The sequence below is a fragment of the Xiphophorus maculatus genome, chromosome 23 (assembly GCF_002775205.1).
Source record: "Xiphophorus maculatus strain JP 163 A chromosome 23, X_maculatus-5.0-male, whole genome shotgun sequence".
Lineage (NCBI taxonomy): Eukaryota > Metazoa > Chordata > Actinopteri > Cyprinodontiformes > Poeciliidae > Xiphophorus > Xiphophorus maculatus.
Genome location: NC_036465.1, coordinates 29,780,121 through 29,801,201, shown reverse-complemented (window position 1 = coordinate 29,801,201; position 21,081 = coordinate 29,780,121). Strand labels below are relative to the sequence as shown.

Below are 21,081 nucleotides of genomic sequence, written 5' to 3'. Positions count from 1 at the left end.
TGAGAGAAAGAGAACAAGAGAGAGAGAGACAGACTAAGCAGAAAACTTGGAAAACAAAGAATAACTGGACATACTGTATATAATTAAACTAGGACAATTAAGAAAGGATTTAACAAAGATGAAGCAGAAACAAGGCTGATAGGTAAATAAGGAACACATAATTATAATCAAACAGACCCCAAAGACAACTCAATACTCTGACAGTATTTTGTAAACTTTCTGATAGTAAAGAATTACAAAAGTCCATCCTTGACTTAAATAATACATGCATGGACTAGTTTTTCAGCATCATTCCTGGACAGGATATTTCAAATTTTTAGAGAGAAGAAAGAAGGAAATCTTAGAAATGTTTAATAAGAGATTTAAATGACATGTCCTTTTCAAAAATAACATAGCAATTCTTCACTTTTTTATCGGAGGTCAATTCAGTGACATCCAGATCCTGGATGGCATTGAACTGCCATCCAGGATCTAAGCAGGTTCTTTTTCAGAAATTGTGGTCCAGAAAAAAGTTCAGAGTCATCCAGGTTTTAATGTCCTCAAGACATGCCTGTAATTTAGGATTTATGGACCAACATATGTGATTATCATAAGCATAAGAATGAAAATGCATGCTATGCTGTCTGATGATTTTTTCCAATTAGTAAAGAGAGAGGAGTGTGAAGAAGATTTATGGTTCACATGAACAAACTAGAATCTATTGGACAGATAGGATTTAAACCAGCCTGGTGCTGACACCTTGGTACCTACGTGTACAAGCTGTTCTAAGAGAATATTGTGGTCAACTGTGTCAAAAGCAGCAAAATCAGATATCTACCAGCAGAGTAGCCCTAGCTGGCCCTAGCCGGCCCTAGCCTGTTTGGCACTATGGGCGAACCACTTTGCGACTCCTCAAAACTACTTAAGTGCTCTCATTCTTGATAAGCAAATATTATTTTGAAAACACTAGATAAGAAAGGAGCATTAGCTATAAATCTGCAATTAATAAAGCCATCTTAATTGAGGGAAAGTTTCTTAAGTAAAGGTTTGATTACCTTAAAAACTTGTAGAACAGGTCTATGCATTAAGGATAGATTAATTATATCTAAAATACGGGCAGTAATAAAAAAAGAACACTTTTTAAAAGAATTTAGTTGGGAGAGGGTCCAACATGCAAGTTGAATGTTTGGAAGAAGTAATATGTGGCAATTTATTACAGTTATTTCAGAAACAGTGTGTTTATTTTAATCATACAGATAAATAAATTACAGGGCATTATGGGAATGCCTTGTAATTTATACTAGATAACTACAAATTAATTAGTGGACTTTAAATGAAAGAGTTACCACATGAATGGATAGATTAAAAGTGCATAAGCTTATTGCTTATTGTTCTGTAAGGAGCAGAGGCAGGTAGTGGCAGTTGAAAGGTTTCACTTTGAGAAGCTACAGTGTCTAAGAAGTATGACAATCAGCCCTTTACCTCCTTCTGTTTCTCTAGAAACTGACTTTGAATGGAAGTCATAAAACATCCACTCAGAGATGCATCAGCGCCAACCTGCCATGGAACACATTCAAGAACCGCCTGGCAAACATTATGCCCTTTGAATCTAACCGTGTCTGTCTGCAACCAATCAGAGGCATAGAGGGCTCTGATTATATTAATGCCAGTTTCATTGATGGATACAGGTGAGTCCACATAAACCAAAATATTTTTTGCTCAGTCTAACTAAGGGATCATTCCTGGTTGCTAATGCTAAGCACATAGAGTGTTCCATTAATTCAAAACAATATGTTGGTGCATGTTTTGAAGTTTATATGCTCACATAAATATGAGTGAATCAACTTTGAAATATTGTTAGGCAGAAATATTGAATCCATGTTGAAGCCTGACATTGAAATGATGTTGAAAGTGGTTGATGACTTACATGTTGAATCAACATTAAGGTGTCAACCATAACTGACACTATGTCACTGTTGATTCAACCATAATCTAACTTTGGATCTACATGCAAATTTTAATTTATTTTATATTGACTCAATCTATAGAATCTATAGAATTCAATATTGAATCAACCATCATTTACATTTGGATCTGCATGCACATTTGTGTTGATTTCATATTGAATCAAAATTAAGGAATCACTGTTGATTTATGTACAATCAATAGTGATTCCATAACATACCTTTAAAAGTTTCTTCAACTGGTATTAAAAACGCAATTTTGTTCACAGACAATGCTTGTAGTATTATTATTATTCCAAAAATCTGTGTACACAAAGTTAAAAATGACAGCATGGCTTTAATATTACATTTTATTTAGGAAAGCAGGCATAGATCTGTAAACATATTTGACTTCTTCCTGTCTTTGTTCACCACCTTATTTGCCCCTATGAAGGTTTATTCTCTGTTGGGCTTACTGTGTATTGCTTAATGTGTAAATTATGTAATCTGAACTTCTTTTTTTTCCCCCCCAAACATGTGCGCTGTATTGGGCTAACAGAACAACAGTCTATTGTTCATGGAAGTTAAAAAGAAAAAGTAATATCACCAAAGTTACTGAAAAAATGATTAGAGAAGTCCATCGCAGGGCAACACACAGACAGACAGGACAAACAACAATGCATGCACATACACAACCTTAGGGAGAATTTAGAAAGACCAATTAACCTAACAATCATGTTTAAGAGTTGATTTGAATGAAAAGTGAAGATTAATAGTAAATACAAAAAAATATGTAAAGCCTTAAACAGCGTTAGGGGGCCCTCACAACTCAGCACCTCTCCGGTCTTGTGGCGATGGTGGGAGCTTCAGCAATGCTCACATGCCATTCCTGTACACGTCCATTACGTGGCGCATTTACTGAATCTTCCAAATCATCCTCAGTCCAGTTTTTGCTAGTCCAGCAGCAAATCTTCAAATTTAGGCCGAAAACCAACCTTCCAGGCCTTCCACACTTTCCAGACTTTTCAACCTTCCAGTGCAATTAATTCCCTTATCAATCTTTTTTTAGACTGTCTGTATAGAATATTTAGGGTTCTATCTCTATGTCTATGTCTGAATGTAGACATTTTTGTATAAATGTTTATACAAAATATTTTATGCAATATTTTACACAAAACTGTCTCAGTGCTGGCCATAGGTCAAACACACCGTTCATGCTAAGGAACTACTAGGCAGTTGGATTTTCCTATTTTAACATCATGTCACTCAGGCAAGCTGAGCATGTCCAAGGGTCATTGATTAAAAAGCAAAGTGCAAAGTATAGTCTTGTGGGATGCCTATTTTTATGTTCTAGTGTGCAGATATGCCTTGGTCTATTTTAACACACCATTCTCTAGAATGAAGAGTCATTGTTTGATCACTGGAAATGGTTCTTCTCCATTTTTCCTGTTTTCCTTCAGTTCACCATAACTTAAAATTGTGGATAAATGGGTGGGGCACAGAATGAAAACAGACTTAGTCCTTTCAGTCATTCAATCACCTACAGGTTGAACTCACAGGAACAGTAACAAACTACCTACATACAGGTACAACCAGAATAAAACAAATGTAAAAATACAATTTATACTAGTTTGTTTGCTGTATAGATCACATCACCGACATACATCATTGGTGATGTGATCTATGCATCACCGATCTATACATCGGTAAACATACATATAGATGCATACATCTATATGTGTACATATAGATGTATGCATCTATATGTATACATATAGATCACCGATCAACCACCGAGCAACCATAGAAAAATAAAATCTCTTTTTTAAAAATCTGTGCAGGCACCAGAAAGCATACATTGCCACTCAGGGACCACTGGCCCAAACTACTGAGGACTTGTGGAGAATGTTGTGGGAACACAACTCCACAATTGTAGTCATGTTAACCAAACTGCACGAGATGGGACGGGTAAATCACAACAATCATGTCCATAAGATAGAAGAGGGAAACATGATTGCATGATTTCAAAGTGAAAAAAGGTCTAGATATACAAATACAACCCTTTCAAGGTGTTAATTCAGGGTAAAATCATCAGTAGTACTCTGGGAAAACAAAATGGCCATAACATTAACTTCTGTAATGCAAGGGTTTCTTACTCCTCTCATTATTACTCATTTATGTATTCTTCCTTCTGTGTAGGAAAAGTGCCATCAGTACTGGCCAGTGGCGCTTTCTACACGATATCAGCACTTTGTTGTTGATCCAGTGGCTGAGTACAACATGCCTGAGTACATACTCAGAGAGTTTAAAGTCACAGACGCCAGAGTAAGCCCTCACAGATATTTTTTTTTTCTTTGATGAAGCAAAGTGAGAGAAATCAGAACCATGTAGTTTGGTTTATAATTCAATAGTAAGCTCATTTCTAAAGTACTGTTTGACCTACATCCAGTTAATTTCTTTGCATTTTGACATGAATTTAAAATTCACCCAAGTATTTTAAGTGCTTTACATTTTTAAGAATTTAAAACACATTTTTAAGTGTGACATTATGTTAACATTTGTGTCAACTATGTTTAACACAAACACAGTAATTTCAGTGTTTAGGAATTGCATAACGATTAATAATTTTATGAATAAGTAAAGCAGCTTTTTCATATAATAGTCAGTGTTGTCATCCTCAGCATTATCATTTTTTTTCAGTACATATGGCAAGTTATTAAATATTAATTCTAAATAAAAGTGTTTCTAAAACTGATTATTGTAGCATTCCTAATGTAGCTTTTTCAAAATGAAGGAAGTACATACCTCACACAACACACACGTGTGAGATATCTTACACACATTTGGCTATCGTTTAAGAAAGATTTATTCCGCTTTTTTACCTGCATAAAACATCATGCTGTAATTTGCAAACTGTTAGATATTTAGGAATGTTCCAGGACCAATGACATTGATGAATATATGACGTTAACCCTAACAGTGCTAATGTTACTTAAAGTACAGCTGTTTTTCTGTATGCATTTTCATTTTGCTGTGCCTCCATTAGGATGGTCAGTCAAGGACCATCAGGCAGTTTCAGTACACTCACTGGCAAGAGCAAGGAGTGCCCAAAACCGTAGAAGACTTCATCAACTTTATTGGTCAAGTTCATAAAACTAAAGAACAGCTTGGACAGGATGGACCAATCACTGTACATTGCAGGTAAAGTGTAAAATGTGTTCTTTGCTGTTCTCATATTTCAAAACATAACGGTTTCATGCCGTAAAGTGATGGTGCACTGGAATTGACATGATGCCGACTCCGCCCCCTTATGGAAGTAGAGCTGTCCTCCGACAAGCAAACTGTAATGCCAGTCATTATTTGAGTCATTTCTGCCTTATAAACCAACACTGAGGCAAAAACAGCGGGCGAGAAAATTTTCTAACTAGTCCTACATCAGGTTTGTAAGGTCATTAGTGGAAAAATAACGGAGAAATCAACGATAAAGCCTAAGAGGAAAAATGAGGGACAAATAGGTCTGGTTGATGTGAGTGTGAATGCTGTGGGACACATTTTGCACATACAAAATGGGTGAGTAGTGACTTAAATAATACCGGCTTGTGAAAATCTGCCTTCAGGACAATGCTTAGAAATAAACAGTAGCATGAAACGGTGTTTAAATGTCAGTACAGCAGTTACTGCAGTCTGTTTTCATGCTGCCATAGAGCTACCATTGGAATCGACATGCATAAAATCCAGCATAATTAACTTCACTTATTGATTTGGAAATGATTAGCTGTTTAGCATTATTGTAATTTAACTAAGTTGTGTTTATTTGACGCTTAGCCATTAGTCGTGAATCGTTAGCACAGAGCTTTGTCCTGAGCTGCGAGCTGATAGCACGGAGCCCTTCAGCCGTTAGCCAGATTACTATATTAGTAAGTAATACTAATATATTAGGTTAAAACAGCATTCATGAAAAAGGGGATACCTAAGTATAGTTTGCTTTATTTCCTTGTGTTTAGTTATTTGCATAATTAACCACTACAGGGCTTGATTTGTCTATCAGTAAGTGTCATTATGACAAAAAAAATGGGATGTTTACTACCAGTTGCCTTTGTGCTAACTAACATTGTATTTCCCTTCCATCAGTTTCATTCAAATGGACATGAGGTGGACTACAGTCCATGATCCATTTCTTGCATTATTCCAGACTGCTTTATAGTTTTGGAAATGTAATAAATTGTATTTCGCCCTTTACACGTTCTGGGTAACAGCTGTCAGGATGGCATATTCTCCACTGACAACTTGGACCATGATCCATCCATCCATCTTCTTCCGCTTATCCGGAGTCGGGTCGCGGGGGTAGCAGCTTCAGAAGGGAGGCCCAGACTTCCCTCTCCCCGGCCACTTCTTCCAGCTCTTCCGGGGGAATCCCGAGGCGTTCCCAGGCCAGCCGAGAGACATAGTCCCTCCAGCGTGTCCTGGGTCTTCCCCGGGGCCTCCTCCGGGTGGGACGTGCCCGGAACACCTCACCAGGGAGGTGTCCAGGAGGCATCCTGACCAGATGCCCGAGCCACCTCAACTGGCTCCTCTCGATGTGAAGGAGCAGCGGCTCTGCTCTGAGTCCCTCCCGGATGACTGAGCTTCTCACCCTATCTCTAAGGGAGAGCCCAGCCACCCTACAGAGAAAACCCATTTCGGCCGCTTGTATCCACGATCTCGTTCTTTCGGTCATGACCCAAAGCTCATGACCATAGATGAGGGTGGGAACGTAGATCGACCGGTAAATCGAGAGCTTCGCTTTTTGGCTCAGCTCTCTCTTCACCACGACGGACCGGTACAACGCCCGTTTAACGGCAGACGCTGCGCCAATCCGCCTGTCGACCTCCCGCTCCCTTCTTCCCCCATTCGTGAACAAGATCCCGAGATACTTAAACTCCTCCACTTGGGGCAGGACACCCCCCCTGACCCGGAGAAGGCACTCTACCCTTTTCCAGCTCAAGACCATGGCCTCGGATTTAGAGGCACTGATCCCCATCCCGGCCGCTTCACACTCGGCTGCGAACCGCTGCAGCGAGAGCTGCAGATCACGACCCGATGAAGCCAAAAGGACCACATCGTCTGCAAAAAGCAGAGATGAGATCCTAAGGCCACCAAATCGGATCCCCTCAACACATTGGCTGCGCCTAGAAATTCTGTCCATGAAAGTAATGAACAGAATCGGTGACAAAGGGCAGCCCTGGTGGAGTCCAACTCTCACCGGAAACGAGCCCGACTTACTGCCGGCAATGCGGACCAGACTCTGACACCGGTCATACAGGGACCTGACAGCCCGTATCAAAGGGCCCGGTACCCCATACTCCCGGAGAACCCCCCACAGGGCTCCCCGAGGGACACGGTCGAACGCCTTCTCCAAGTCCACAAAACACATGTAGACTGGTTGGGCGAACTCCCATGCACCCTCCAGGACCCTGCCGAGGGTGTAGAGCTGGTCCAGTGTTCCACGACCAGGACGAAACAGCCATGGACCATGGACCATGATTATCTCTTATTTTCCTCAAAATCTCTCTGACCTCAGCGTGTTTTCTATGATAGGTACTCTCAATATTGGTCAGTTGCTGACAGGTGCCCTGGAATGATTGTGGGAGGATTGCTCTACATCAGCATGGGAGAGGAGCCTGCATCATGTCAATTAATTGGTAATCCTGCAGTTGAAGAGGGACATTGGAGTTATTTTTATTTTATTTAAATGTTTCAAATGTTTGACAAGAAATGACATGTCACAGTGATCACTGCATTACAGTTGCCCCTCACAGCAATTCTAAAGAGAATTGTTGTTAAACCAAACAGGGGAAAACACTGTTACTAAAAACAATGCCAATAAAAAAACTAAAAGAATAACGTGTCTGCTTTAATCAATAGAGCCATAAACGCCCTATTCTCCAAGCCTACTACACAAAAATGTGTCCATACATCTAAAACAATTTATCAGGTCAAATTTGTCTGCCAAATTCTTTTTCATACATCAGGGGTGTCAAACTCCAGTCCTCAAGGGCCGATGTCCTGCAGTTTGTAGATGTGCCACAGGTACAAAACACTGGAATGAAATGGCTTAATTACCTCCTCCTTGTTTAGGTCAGTTCTCCAGAGCCTTATTGACCTAATTATTCTATTCAGGTGTGGTGCAGCAGACGAATCTAAAAGTTTCAGGGCAGTAGACCTTGAGGACTGGAGTTTGACACCTGTGCCTTACATGATCAGAGCTAGGAAAACCCATGTAAAGCCAATCCAAACAAAAGAGGTAAACTCTATTCCTCCATTATCTTATATGCTTATTCCTAATAGGGCCTTAAGGGGTGCTCAAACCCCTCTAGGTGGGCCTATCTCCAGAAGTCAATGGGTGGGGAACACCGTGGACAGGTTGCCAGTCCATCGCAGAAAGAGACAAACAGGATAAACAATCATGCTTCACCTAAGGAAAATTTAGAGATCGATGAACCTGTGGGAGGAAGCTGGAGTACCCAGACAGAACCCACGAATGCACAGGGAGAACATGCAAATTTCATGCAGAAAGACCAGGGCTGGGAATCAAGCCCTGGACCTTCTTGTTGCAAGGCAACAGTTCTACCACTGTTCTGTGCCACAGTGAAGCCCCCAGAGGTGAACTAAAGTGCCAAATAAAACATGAGCTGCAACATTTGTTTGCTAAGACTAAGCAAAAACTAAATGGCTGGCAGGTTCAACAGTTATTTAAAAAAACTAGTCTACATTTTACATACAAATGACATTACAATAGTCAACGTAAACTGAATGATGAAGCACAAAACTTAATGTTAACTGAGCAAAATGCCACAAAATGAAATACTGTATAAACTAATGAGCTCACATTTTGTCACAATAGGCTCATGGGTTATACAGTAATAAAATATGTGAAAGAATGCAGGACAGTTTATAAATATTTATTTAAAAGAAATAGAGAACCAATAACAGTATCATTTTTGAAGTTAGTAAAATCAAATACAGTGCCTTGTGAAAGTATTCACCACCCTTGAACTTTTCAACCTTTTGCCACTTTTCAGGCTTCAAATATAAAGATCTAAAATTGTTATTATTTTGTGAAGAATCAACAACAAGTGGGACACAATCGTGAGTTGGAGCAAAATTGATTGGATATTTTACACTTTTTTAACAAATAAAAAACTGCAAATTGGGGCGTGTAATATTATTCGGCCCCTTTACTTTCAGTGCAGCAAACTCACTCCAGAAGTTCCGGGAGGATCTCTGACTGATCCAGTGTTGTCCTAAATGACTGATGATGGTAAATAGAATCCACCTGTGTATAATCAAGTCCTGTATAAATGCAGCTGCTCTGTGATAGTTTTAGGGTTGTGTTTGAAACCCAGAGAGCATCATGAAGACCAAGGAACACACCAGGCAGGTCCGATGCTGTTGTGGAGAAGTTTAAAGCAGGATTTGGATACAAAAAGATTTCCCAAGATTTAAACATCTCAAGGAGCACTGAGCAAGCGATGATATTGAAATGGAAGGAGTATCAGACCACTGCAAATCCACTAAGACCTGGCCGTCCCTCTAAACGTTCATCTGGAACAAGGAGAATAAGGATCAGAGATGCAGCCAAGAGGCCCAAGATCACTCTGGATGAACTGCAGAGATCTACAGCTGAGGTGGGAGAGTCTGTCCTTAGGACAACAATCAGGCATACACTGCACAAATCTGGCCTTTATGGGAGAGTGGTGTAATCCGGGGGTACATTTTAACTTACATTCGCTCATTCTCTGGTTTTTCCACTCTCTATCCCCTTTATCTCTCAGATCTCGCAATAGTTCTATCATAATATCAGTGATTCTCACGAGACTACTACACAGCCAAAAGCTGTTGAGTATTGAGTATTACATGTGCTACTGCAACCTATCTGTTAGGTATGGAGCAGGGAAGTATGAGAGATTAAGACGTGTTGGGAGGAACAGAGCTGCAGGTCAGTTAAACATTGTGTAATTTTTTCTCCTTAATTCTGTATGATGCTCACATTAATGTGCTGAACTATAGGAGCCAACTACTATGAGCCAAGCTGAGATGAAAAAACCTGTTTGTGTGAGAGAAACTGCAGATCTGGTGAGTGTTTTTGTGTGTAACTTAGCGGTTAGCTCATTGATGTCACTGAGTGTTTGTGTAGCTGCTAGATTACTCACTGCTATGCATATCCAGACGCCCGTACTAACTTCGAACAACCCATATGTGAAAAATAAGGTGCCTTAAATAATTATTGAGCACTTGTTTAGTTTTTTTTTTTACATTTCATGTTAATGCCAAACATATTGTTTGGCATTGGCCAAACATATCTGGAACCCTATATAATGTATATTTATTGGATTTTTCATGGATGTAAGTTGATTTTGTTATTTATTGAATACGCATATTGACCAAAAACTTATTGGAATTATTTATAGTGCAAAGAGTGCTGTTTATTGAATTTTTTTTTGTGTGCACATTAGAATGATTTGATTATCTCTTAATTGAGAAAATGCTCCTGTTTTATTAATCAGGCCAGGTTTTGATGGCAAGCTGAAGGTCCAGGCCTAGAGCCCAAGAAAAATTGTACTTTTGGTGCATTAACACTTCTGCTTCTCCTGCCAGGCTGGTAGGAGGCTCCTTGCAGCCAACAAACAATTTTGTCCTCTCTCTGATCTGACTTTTGTCAGCCCATAACCTGCACTGCACCAAGCACTTTATAATTAACTTGCTTGGGACCTCTAACCAACTTTGGGGTGGATGAACGGAAGGTTGTGGGTTCTTTAATTATGGAACTCTGGAATTAATTAATTTTTGTTTATTGTTTTGTTTTTCTCTTGTGCGTTTTATATGGCTAACCATATAACCATATAAAACCCATTATTCGTCTTGCTTGCTTCAATTTAGCATTTCTTTTATCTTGGGACGTTTTTATATAGGACATCGAGCCTTTCTCAGTCAGTTTAATACATTGTTTGGATGAAACCTCCAAATCACTCTTTGTCAACTGTGCTTTTATTACATTAGACATTTTAGCAAAACACTTTGAGCTGCTTGTAGTTTTGTTGTCTTTTACTTTCTGTTCATTTTAAACCCCCTAGCTGTGCGTAAAGGTGCAGCGCTTTAACTCAGTCTTTTATTCATCTTCATTTTGACAGACCTGTACTGTAACATTGATCACTATTATCAAACACTGATTGGATAGACTGGCTGACTGGTAAAAAAAAAAAAAAGCAACATATGAACACCCACGTACATAATGAGCTACTTCAAATCTACATATTTATACTGTGAAACACCTGTGAAACACCTACGTCCCAAACTGAAATTAACTAATTAAGTGAATTACTAACCAAAGAACGTATTTTAAATAACAAATTAAAAAAAATTCTAATTATAAGTCAACTAGAAAGTAAGCAAAAAATAAACTAAATAATCTAAATTCTAAGATTTTACTGAAAATGGAGAAATAGCTCCTACATCCATTAAAACCTGTTGGAGTCTGCAAAAAAACAGAGACTGTGACGAAGATTTACCTTCCAACAAGACAATGATCCCAAACATAAAGCAGAATCTACAATGGAATGGTTCACAAATAAACATATCCAGGTGTTGGAATGGCCAAGTCAAAGTTAAGACCTGAATACAATAGAGAATCTGTGGAAAGAGCTGAAATCTGCTGTTCACAAGCGCTCTCCATCCAACCTCATTGAGATCCAGCTGGTTTGCAAGGAGGAATGGGCAAGAATTTCAGTCCCTTAATGTGCAAAACTGATAGACCAAGTGACTTGCAGCTGTAATCGCAGCAAAAGGAGGCTCTACAAAGTATTAATGCAAGGGGGCTGAATAATATTACACGCCCCACTTTGTAGTTTTTAATTTGTTAAAAGTTTAAAATATCCAATAAATTTCATTCCACCTCACGATTGTGTCCCACTTGTTGTTGATTCTTTACAAAATAATAAACATTTTAGATCTTTATGTTTGAGCCTGCCTGAAAAGCGGCAAAAGGTTAAAAAGTTCAAGGGGGCCAAATACTTTCACAATGCACTGTATGTCAATATAATCATCCATTTCCATCCATCCATCTTCTGTACACCCTTGTCCCTTAAAGAGGTCGGGAGGGCTGCTGGTGTCCATTTCCAGCTAATGTTCCGGGCGAGAGGCGGGGTCACCCTGAACAGGTCGCCAGTCTGTCACAGGGCAACACAGACAGACAGGACAAACAACCCAGAGAGAACCCACGTAACCCACAGGGAGAACATGCAAACTCCATTCAGAAAGACCCTAGGTCGGGAATTGAACCCAAGACCTTCTTGCTGCAAGGCAACAGTGCTACCAACTGCGCCACTGTGCAGCCCACAATCAATATAATCAATCAAATTTTATTTGTATAGCACAAATGTGCTATACAAATAATCAAATTTTATTTGATTGAGCAGCAAAGCATTTCAACGTGCTTTACATCATAACAAACACAAAGTCATGCAACATAGAATCAACAATCAAAACATGACATTAAGTCAAGTGCAATCATTAAATTTTTAATCAATTAAGCTTCAACGGCAACTCCTAACAGGTGGGTTTTAGTCTAGATTTAAAGGCACTCTGTGTTTCAGCAGTTTTACAGTTTTCTCGAAGTTTATTCTAGATTTGTGGTACATAGAAGCTGAATGCCGGTTCTCCTCGGTGCTTCTGGTTCTGGGGATACAGAGCAGAACCAGAAGACCTGAGAGGTCTGGAAGGTTGATACAACAACAGATCATTAATGTATTGTGGTGCTAAGCCGTTCAGTGATTTGTAAACTAACAGTTTTTAAAGTCTATTCTCTGAGCTACAGGGAGCCAGTGGAAGGACTTTAAAACTGGTGTTATGTGCTCTATCTTCCTGGTTTTAGTGAGAACGTGAGCAGCAGCGTTCTGGATCAGCTGCAGCTGGAGGATTGGTTTGTTGGACAGACCTGTGAAGACGCTGTTGCAGTAATCAATATGACTAAAGACAAACACATAGATGAGTTTCTCTAGATCTCACTGAGACATTAGTCCTCTAATCCTGGAGATGTTCTTCAGGTGATAGAAGGCTGACTTTGTAACTGTGTTTATGTGGCTCTGAAGGTTCAGGTCAGAGTCTATCACTACTACCAGGTTTCGGGGCTGATCGCTGGTTTTTAGTTGTAATAACTGAAGCTGTGCATTAACTCTAGATCTATTACTCTAGATTGTTCCTCTTTAGGTCCAAAAATAAGAATTTCAGTTTTGTTTCTGTTCAGCTGGAGATAGTTCTCAGCATTTATTCAGTGATTGGATGAATTCAGAGTCACCTGGTGGCATTGTAATGTAGAGCTGTGTTTCATCCGCAGAGTTATGGTAGCTAATATTATTTCCTGTTATAACCTGAGCTGGTGGGAGCACATAAATATTGAATAAGAGGAGTTCTAGGATTGAACCTTGGAGTACCCCACATGTGACCTTTGACCTCTTTGATGAGAAGTTTCCAATTGAAACAAAGAAATCCCAGTTCTTAAAGCGAGATTCAAGCCTCGCACTGGACCGGAGAGTCCGACCCAACTCTCCAGTCGATTCAGTAAAATGTCATGATTAACAGTGTCAAAAGCTGCACTGAGGTCCAATAGAACCAGCACTGTGGTTCTCCCACAGTCCGTATTTATGTGGACATCGTTGAACGCTTTCACAAGGGCAGTGTCTGTGCTGAGCACGAAAATCAGGCTGGAAGGAGTCAAAGCAGTTGGTTATCCTTAGGAAGCTGTTTAATTGTTTAAACAGCTTTTTCAATAACTTTGCTGATGAATGGGAGGTTGGAGATCGGCCTGTAATTCTGCAGTAGTGATTTGTCCAGATCGTTCTTTTTTATCAGTGGTTTGATTACTGCTGTTTTCAAAGCCTGGGGGAAAACGCCTGATGAGAGCGATGAGTTTACTATTTGGATCAGATCAGAACTTTTTTTTCTCCTCCCCTCCAGGGGGTCTTTTGTGGGCCCTTATATGAAAGTAGGCTGACAGGAGAGGGAGGAAAACATGCGGCAAATATCGCCGGGTCCAGGAATCGAACCCGCAACGGCCGCGTCGAGGACTCAAGGCCTCCAAACGTGGGTCGCGCTATTCCCTACACCACCACAGCACGCCCAGGCAGGACTTTCTTAAAGAAATGTGAGGGTAGGACATCCAGACAGCAAGAACTTGAGCCTAATTGACTTATAATTTCTTCTAGGGTTTTATAATTAATTAGTTGAAATTGGGTCATTTTTCCTCCATTTGTTTTGTTTGGGCACAGCATTGGTACTGGCTTTAGAGTGGATGTGCAGATTAATCCTCTGATTTTTTTTTAAAATTTTCCCTGAAAAAAAGCTGGAAAACTTGTTGCAGGCAGCATTATATGAAATTCAGGTGGTAACTTCATAGAAGGGTTTGTGAGCCTGTCAACTGCTGCAAATAAAGCCTGAGCTTTTTTCATGTTTTTGTTTGACATCTGCAAAAAAAGCTTCCCTTACATGTTTTAGTGTTGAATACATACATAGTCTTTCTTTATAGATATCATAATAAATGTCAAGTTGAGTTTTACGCAATTTCCGTTTGGCCCTACGGCACAGTTGTCTTGCATATATATCTAACTGCATTTTTCCATGGAGATTTCTTCCTACCAAACACAACCTTCACTTTAATGGGGGCAATGGAATCAATGATATCTGAAATTTTATGCTGAAAATCATCTACCAACTTATCTACATCAGCACATCTTAAGGGCAAGGAAGAAGAACAGATTTGATGAAATGTTTCTGAACGTTTTGTGAAAGTAGCTGTTTGTCCAAGTGGTTTAATGGATAAAGAACTTTCAAAGATCACAGCAAAGTGATCCAACAGGGTGACATTTGTTACACCCTTACTGATAACCAGATCCAGTGTGTAACCTCTAGTGTGTGTTCCTTGTTTGACATGTTGTGTTAGACCAAAATTCTCTAATATATTAAAGAGTTTTTTGCCACTCTGTCTTGGGGGTTGTCAACAATCATGTTGAGACATTAGTCCTCTAATGTTGGGGGTTGTCAGCAATCATGTTGACATGATTGTTGACCAACATTCTAACACACAACTTCAAGTCTTCATCAGATACCTAAGTTCTGAAGTTTTTTCTTGACTTGCTCAATTCCAACATATTTCCTGGCTTTCAATAATGTTTCACTAGCAACATTTACCAGGTGGGTGTATCCTCACTATTGCCATTGTGATGATCTTAATAATATGTAATGTAATGTCCATCAGCGCTGGGGTCGGACGGACTGGAGTATTCATCACTTTGAGTATCGTGTTGGAGAGGCTGAGGTACGAAGGCGTGGTTGACATCTTTCAGACAGTCAAGATTCTCCAAACTCAAAGGCCAGCCATGGTTCAGACAGAGGTATTGCTTTGTTAAATTCCTGGTGCCATTACCAATTACATGTCAACAATAGTGAAAATGTTATGGTATTATCATTTATAAGGAAACTAAGATCACTTCCATTACTTGGAATGTGGGGCAAATACAGTGCATGTGGAAAGTATTCACAGCACTTCACTTTTTTCACCTTTTTTATGTTACAGCTTTATTCAAAATTGTATTACATAATCTTTCCTCACAATTCTACACAGACGTAGTAATCATCATAGCAAAAAGAAAAATTATTTGCTATTTTCGCAAACTTATTGAAAATAAAAGAAACAGTAAATCACACTTGTGTAAGTATTCACACACTTTGAGCCACATCTGGCAGCAATTCTAGCTAGAAATCTTTAATATGATGCCATGAGCTTAGCTGACCTATATTTAGGCAGTGTGGCCCATTCTTCTGTTCAGTTCTTCTCTAGCTCCATCACATTGGATGGAGACATCTGTCAGCTATTTTCAGATTTTTGCAGAGATATTCAGTCAGATTCAAGTCTGGATTATGAATTGGTCAGAATTGAGTTTTTAAATATAAAAAAATAGTAGAGAAGCTGGTCCTCAACCAGCCCCGAGCCAAGTGTCTTGATTTTTGATTTGCTTCTTACTTTTGCCTCTCTTGGTCTTCAAACCATGACCATAAGATTATGTGTAAACAACTGATGTAAACCTGCCTATCAACTATCTTACAAGTTTGGGAAAACTAAAATATGTTCTGTGGATATCTATTGTAAAATAAATATTTTTACAAGCGCAGTTATTCCGTTTCTATTTAGCTCACCCAAAATACTTCAAAATATTCTGCATCTCTGTGTGTACATTTCAATGTGAGCGAATTAATTTCATCCTTTATTTATTGCCCTAGTAATTTCTTTGCTTTTGTTGATATATTCATTTTTCTCTGCAGGAGCAGTACCACATGTGCTACAGGGCAGCTTTGGAGTACCTGGGAAGTTTTGATGTCTACGCAATGTAACCTGTCCTATAAACACACAAAGGAAAAAGCTGGAACCAAAGCCAAAACTAATTTTTTTGCTTAATGAATAAGGAGTCAGTGAGGGACCAGTGAGGAGATGACCACTGCAGGAAAACAAGACCATTACTTCTATGTGGACTGGTGGTAGACAGTTATTGCACCCATGCCTTCCCAAAAATAACCCTGAATCCCCATTTAGTCTTTCTACATATACAGAATATATATTTGTTTACAATCATCATTAACCTTCCTGAGATAGAACCTAAAGAAAGCCTAAAAGAAACAGTGGATAGAGTGCTTGTTTATTTTAATTGTGCCAGACAAATTACTGGATAAGAAATGAGACAAGTTAGTCACTTCGAGGAATGTTAGAGTTGGTTTAACCAACAATTTTTTTCACTCCTACATTGTTTATGGATGGTGCCTGGACAGTGTCAACCAAAAGCTACAATATAACTGAGCAAGGTCTTTTGTCTATCTGCATCTAGGGATGATTATTTCAGACATGAAAATTGATAGTAATACTTTGTGGTATTTTCTTGGAATGATGAGATTCAAACCCCTGCAAACATAACTATGGGTCCTAAAAATAAAACTAAGTCATTATTAAAAACAACTACATACTTTTGCACACCAGGCCTGTGAAGTAGAGAAATTGTTTACTAAATAGCACATGCTAATTGTACTGACAAGACAGAGCAAATATTTGTTGCATGAATGAGTATTTGCTCATGGAACAAATACTTGTTTGGCAATGCCTTCTGGCAAAAAATGGAAGGACTGCGATCTTACTGTCACCCCTCTAAAATGCAAAATCATTTTCCATTATTGTATGTATATTGCTTATGAGCATGTAGTAGCTCTGGTTTTTCAATAGAATCCATAGATTCATAAATGTTGAAAAAAGGAGAGCTGTTAAGAGATGTTGTAAAAAGTAGAAGAGAAAGAAAACTTCTAAATCTTGGGTGAATTCATGAACTATATTTGTAGTATATTTTGTACTTAGTTATTGAGATTTCATAGGATCTCAGACTATCCATCCATCTATCCATTTCCTTCAGCTTTATCCAGGGTCGGGTCGCGGGGGTAGCAGCTTCAGAAGGGAGGCCCAGACTTCCCTCTCCCCAGCCACTTGTTCCAGCTCCTCCAGGGGAATCCCAAGGTGTTCCCAGCACCCATAAATTTTCTGTATTTTACAGCCAACATTTAAAGTAGTTGGCTGTTCAATGCTGTTAAATTTCCGATATACACGCCTATATCAACACTAAGTGTAACAATAATGACCAAAATAAAACACAGGAAACATTAACGTCAGCTAAATTGTTGTGGCGGGACCTTCACAGGACACCCCAGAATGCTATGGATCGACGCTGCCATCACGGTTGCCTAGAGACCTGTTTCCTTTTTAAATGTCCTCAACTCGATACTCCACCATGTCATTAGAAGCAAAAACTCTTGCAAAAGTACAGACGTGAGTGGGAAGACGTATATCTAATACTAAACAATTTCAGTGAGGATGAATACAGGCAATTAAAAAAAAAAACATGTACCAGCGATGAGTATGATTTCGGACAGAATGGATCAGGAGAGAAACACTATAGACACAGCAGAACCTAGAAGAACCATAAATCAGGCTAGGGTTAGGGTTAGGGAGAGCATTTTCAGTTTTTGTGCTCTTAGTCGACTACTATGGTTTTAATATTTGCCTATGTTGAGTTTGGATGGTACATTTTTTAGATATATATTGTCATATATATTGTCAGATATTGTCATATTAGACAAAAATGATATATATGGAAATTTAAATAAATCCTACTTATAGATTAACAGTAAATAAATAAATGTGAAGAAAAAATTTTGTTTGTCCTACATTTCACATTTTTTTAGGGATTTCTGTGTAGGAAAATTTTTATCTTTTATAAAGAGTGTTCTGTGATCAATATTATTTCACTATTATTTTGTTAATGTGGGCTGCCAGTTAAGCTATAATATATTCCTATCTTATAAGTAGCATATCTTATAGGAATATTAAGCTATAAGAAAGAAGGAAGAACATGCTAACAAAAATGCACCAAACAAATTCTCTGTAAATGTGGGTATTTTAGTACAAAAAACTTCTCATGAATTCAATGCTAGAGTCTAACGCAACCTCACCTGTCCTTGGTCAGGTCCTTCTGTCATGACATGGGGGTGAAGATGGTGAGGATAAAGCGGAGAACCCATGTGATGTGGTTTAATGATGAAAAAAGGACAAAACTTCAGGCAGCACAGAGGAGCAAACGCTAGTACCTAGACTCTGGTAGCAACTGGTAAACAGTAATAGGCCGACAGCAGACACAAGACAACTACAGTTTACACAAGGACCTGACAGAGAACAAGAAACACAGATGGGTATAAATACACAGGGGGTAATCAAGGGAACTAGACACAGTTGGGATTAATCAAGGGTAGACAGGACAACATGGGAACTCAACTGACACAGATACCTATATAAACACACAGACAAACTAATCCTTTCACAAAATTTATTTACAGAAAATGAGAAATGGTCAAAATAACGAAGAAGATGCAGTGCGTTCAGAACTCAAATAATGCAAAGAAAACAAGTTCATATTCATTTAGAAAGAACTATATTAATGTTTTAACTCAAGAAGAGTTAATAAATCAATATCTGGTAGAATAACTAAGGTTTTCAATAGGGTTCAATGCAGTGATCTATGAATTTTTCCAGGGCTGTATATATATATACACATTTACAATAAAAATCTTATAAGCTGGTATGTATATTTGATCATTTGAAACTCATCATCAGTAGTGAACCGTAGGATCCCGGGGTGTTTGGCCATTACCACAATCACCCTCCCAATGATAGTCAAACCAAGGTTGATCAAGGTTTATAACAAGCCACTTAGAGGTCTATACATTAAGTTAAAGCATTGTTTAACCCTCATGTGTGTCAGTCTGAAGCAATATACACTGCTCAAAAAAATAAAGGGAACACTTAAACAGGTGTTTAACACTTAAAGTGTTCCCTTTATTTTTTTGAGCAGCATAGTTGATGCTGACTCAGGGTCCGAGCAGACCCCACCAAAGCGAAAACGACAGTTACTTCTAATGCTGGGTAGAGAAGTGGGGCATGGTTGAGCTCCTCACTGAAGTGAAAATGACACAGTTGATGCTGACGCTCTGGTGTAAGGGTCCGATTGGACTCTGAGGCGAAAACGAAACAGGAGCTCTTGCATCCCAAACAGTGAAAAAACGTACTACTACATCTTCTGTGTTACTGGCTGTAACACAGAGGAAGCCAATCTGCTGCTGCAACACTGATGTAGTGCAACACAAAACACAAAGACCAGAGTTTACGTTAGATGCCTTCATGCAGTCGAGTGAACACAGTTAGATAGCTCCTCTGTGTTCCTGGCTGTAACACAGAGGAAGCCAACCTGATCCTTGTTATGAATTAATACCACCACAACACATAACAGCATGCCAGTAGGCCGTGTTAAGTGGGGTTTGATACACCACCAGCATTGTTAAGTAGGATCTGACCCTCTGTAAAACAGAAGGAGACCTAACACAATCCCAAGTGGACGGATTAGGGTAAATACTGAAGAATTAAGCGGTTATGTGAGGATTTGGATTTTGTGTCTTTTCAGTTAATTGAGTCTCTTTGTTGTTGCGTCTTCCCCTTGATTGTTTCCAGCTGTCCCTTGTTTTTCCCGATTACCCCCTGTGTATTTAACCCTGCTTGTGTCACTTGCCCCTCGTCAGATCCATGTTTTGTGCATCTACTTGGGTCTATGTTCCGTGTTTCCTGCATTTTGTGTACTTTATCATTAAAATCAGAATTTCACACTACAACCTGGGTCCAACCATGTCAATCCTCAACACTACAACTCTGCCATTCATGACAGAAGGATCTGACCAAAAGTACTACGGTGAGGATTGCTGTGTCAAATGACCAGAAATGGATACAGACCGAGAGAGATGGATCCTGCAGCAGTTGGAGTTGGTCCAGAAGGATTTATACCAGGATGCTGAGATCTTGCCTTCTCCACTGCTGCTGGAGGAACTGGGACTGGATTCAAATTATGATCAGCTGAAGAAAGTGTTTCCCACCCCTCAACAGGATTACTTCACCCCTTCAACAATCACGACGGCTTCCACTGACATTTCCCCGGTGCATCAGAACATTTTTGATTTAGCTTCAGAGGAGGATTTTTGTCCACTCTTTGAACAGTTTAAAAATGACTCTTTTATGTTAGAAACAGTTTTCGAGTTCTATGACTCATTCGTTCAGCGAAAACTATTGAAGTGGAAAATTACAATAAGGTCACATCTGCTAGTTGTATTGCCATATGTTAATTCTAAGTTCCTGTATGGTCGAACAAACATAAAACTATTTGGGTTACATGTACAGGGTTGGGAGTTGTTTTCCACAGCTGCATTAGAACCAGACTGTCTTGCCTCTTGTTTTGGAACCTTTATCCTTGGTATAAAACTCATATGTTGTCTCTGCCTGGTAGAGCTTTTCATCCAGAATTGCTTCATTATTGATTGTCCTACGAGCTCTCTGAGTTGTGCACAATTCATAAGTAAACCTGATTGAGTGATTTTACCTGAACAGTGTTTGGCAATAGTTTTTTCCACAACTCTATCAACCACAGAAGCCTCGTCTTCAACTGCTCCAGATTCCTCATCTCTTGCAGCTAAGGTCTCCGTGTCACCTGCAGCAGCA

General features: G+C 39.2%; 1 protein-coding gene across 1 annotated transcript in view; it reads left to right on the top strand.

The window, feature by feature from the left end:
- Positions 1-16,641, top strand: part of LOC102227210 (receptor-type tyrosine-protein phosphatase F-like) — a 157,482-nt gene extending 140,841 nt beyond the window's left edge. Inside the window, exons 24-29 of the mRNA XM_023329083.1 lie at positions 1,480-1,667; positions 3,764-3,890; positions 4,122-4,247; positions 4,969-5,123; positions 15,211-15,346; positions 16,275-16,641. Coding sequence (XP_023184851.1) covers positions 1,480-1,667; positions 3,764-3,890; positions 4,122-4,247; positions 4,969-5,123; positions 15,211-15,346; positions 16,275-16,343 — 801 coding nt within the window. The 3' untranslated portion in view covers positions 16,344-16,641. The remainder of the gene's footprint in view (positions 1-1,479; positions 1,668-3,763; positions 3,891-4,121; positions 4,248-4,968; positions 5,124-15,210; positions 15,347-16,274) is intronic.
- The last annotated feature ends 4,440 nt before the right edge of the window (positions 16,642-21,081 follow it).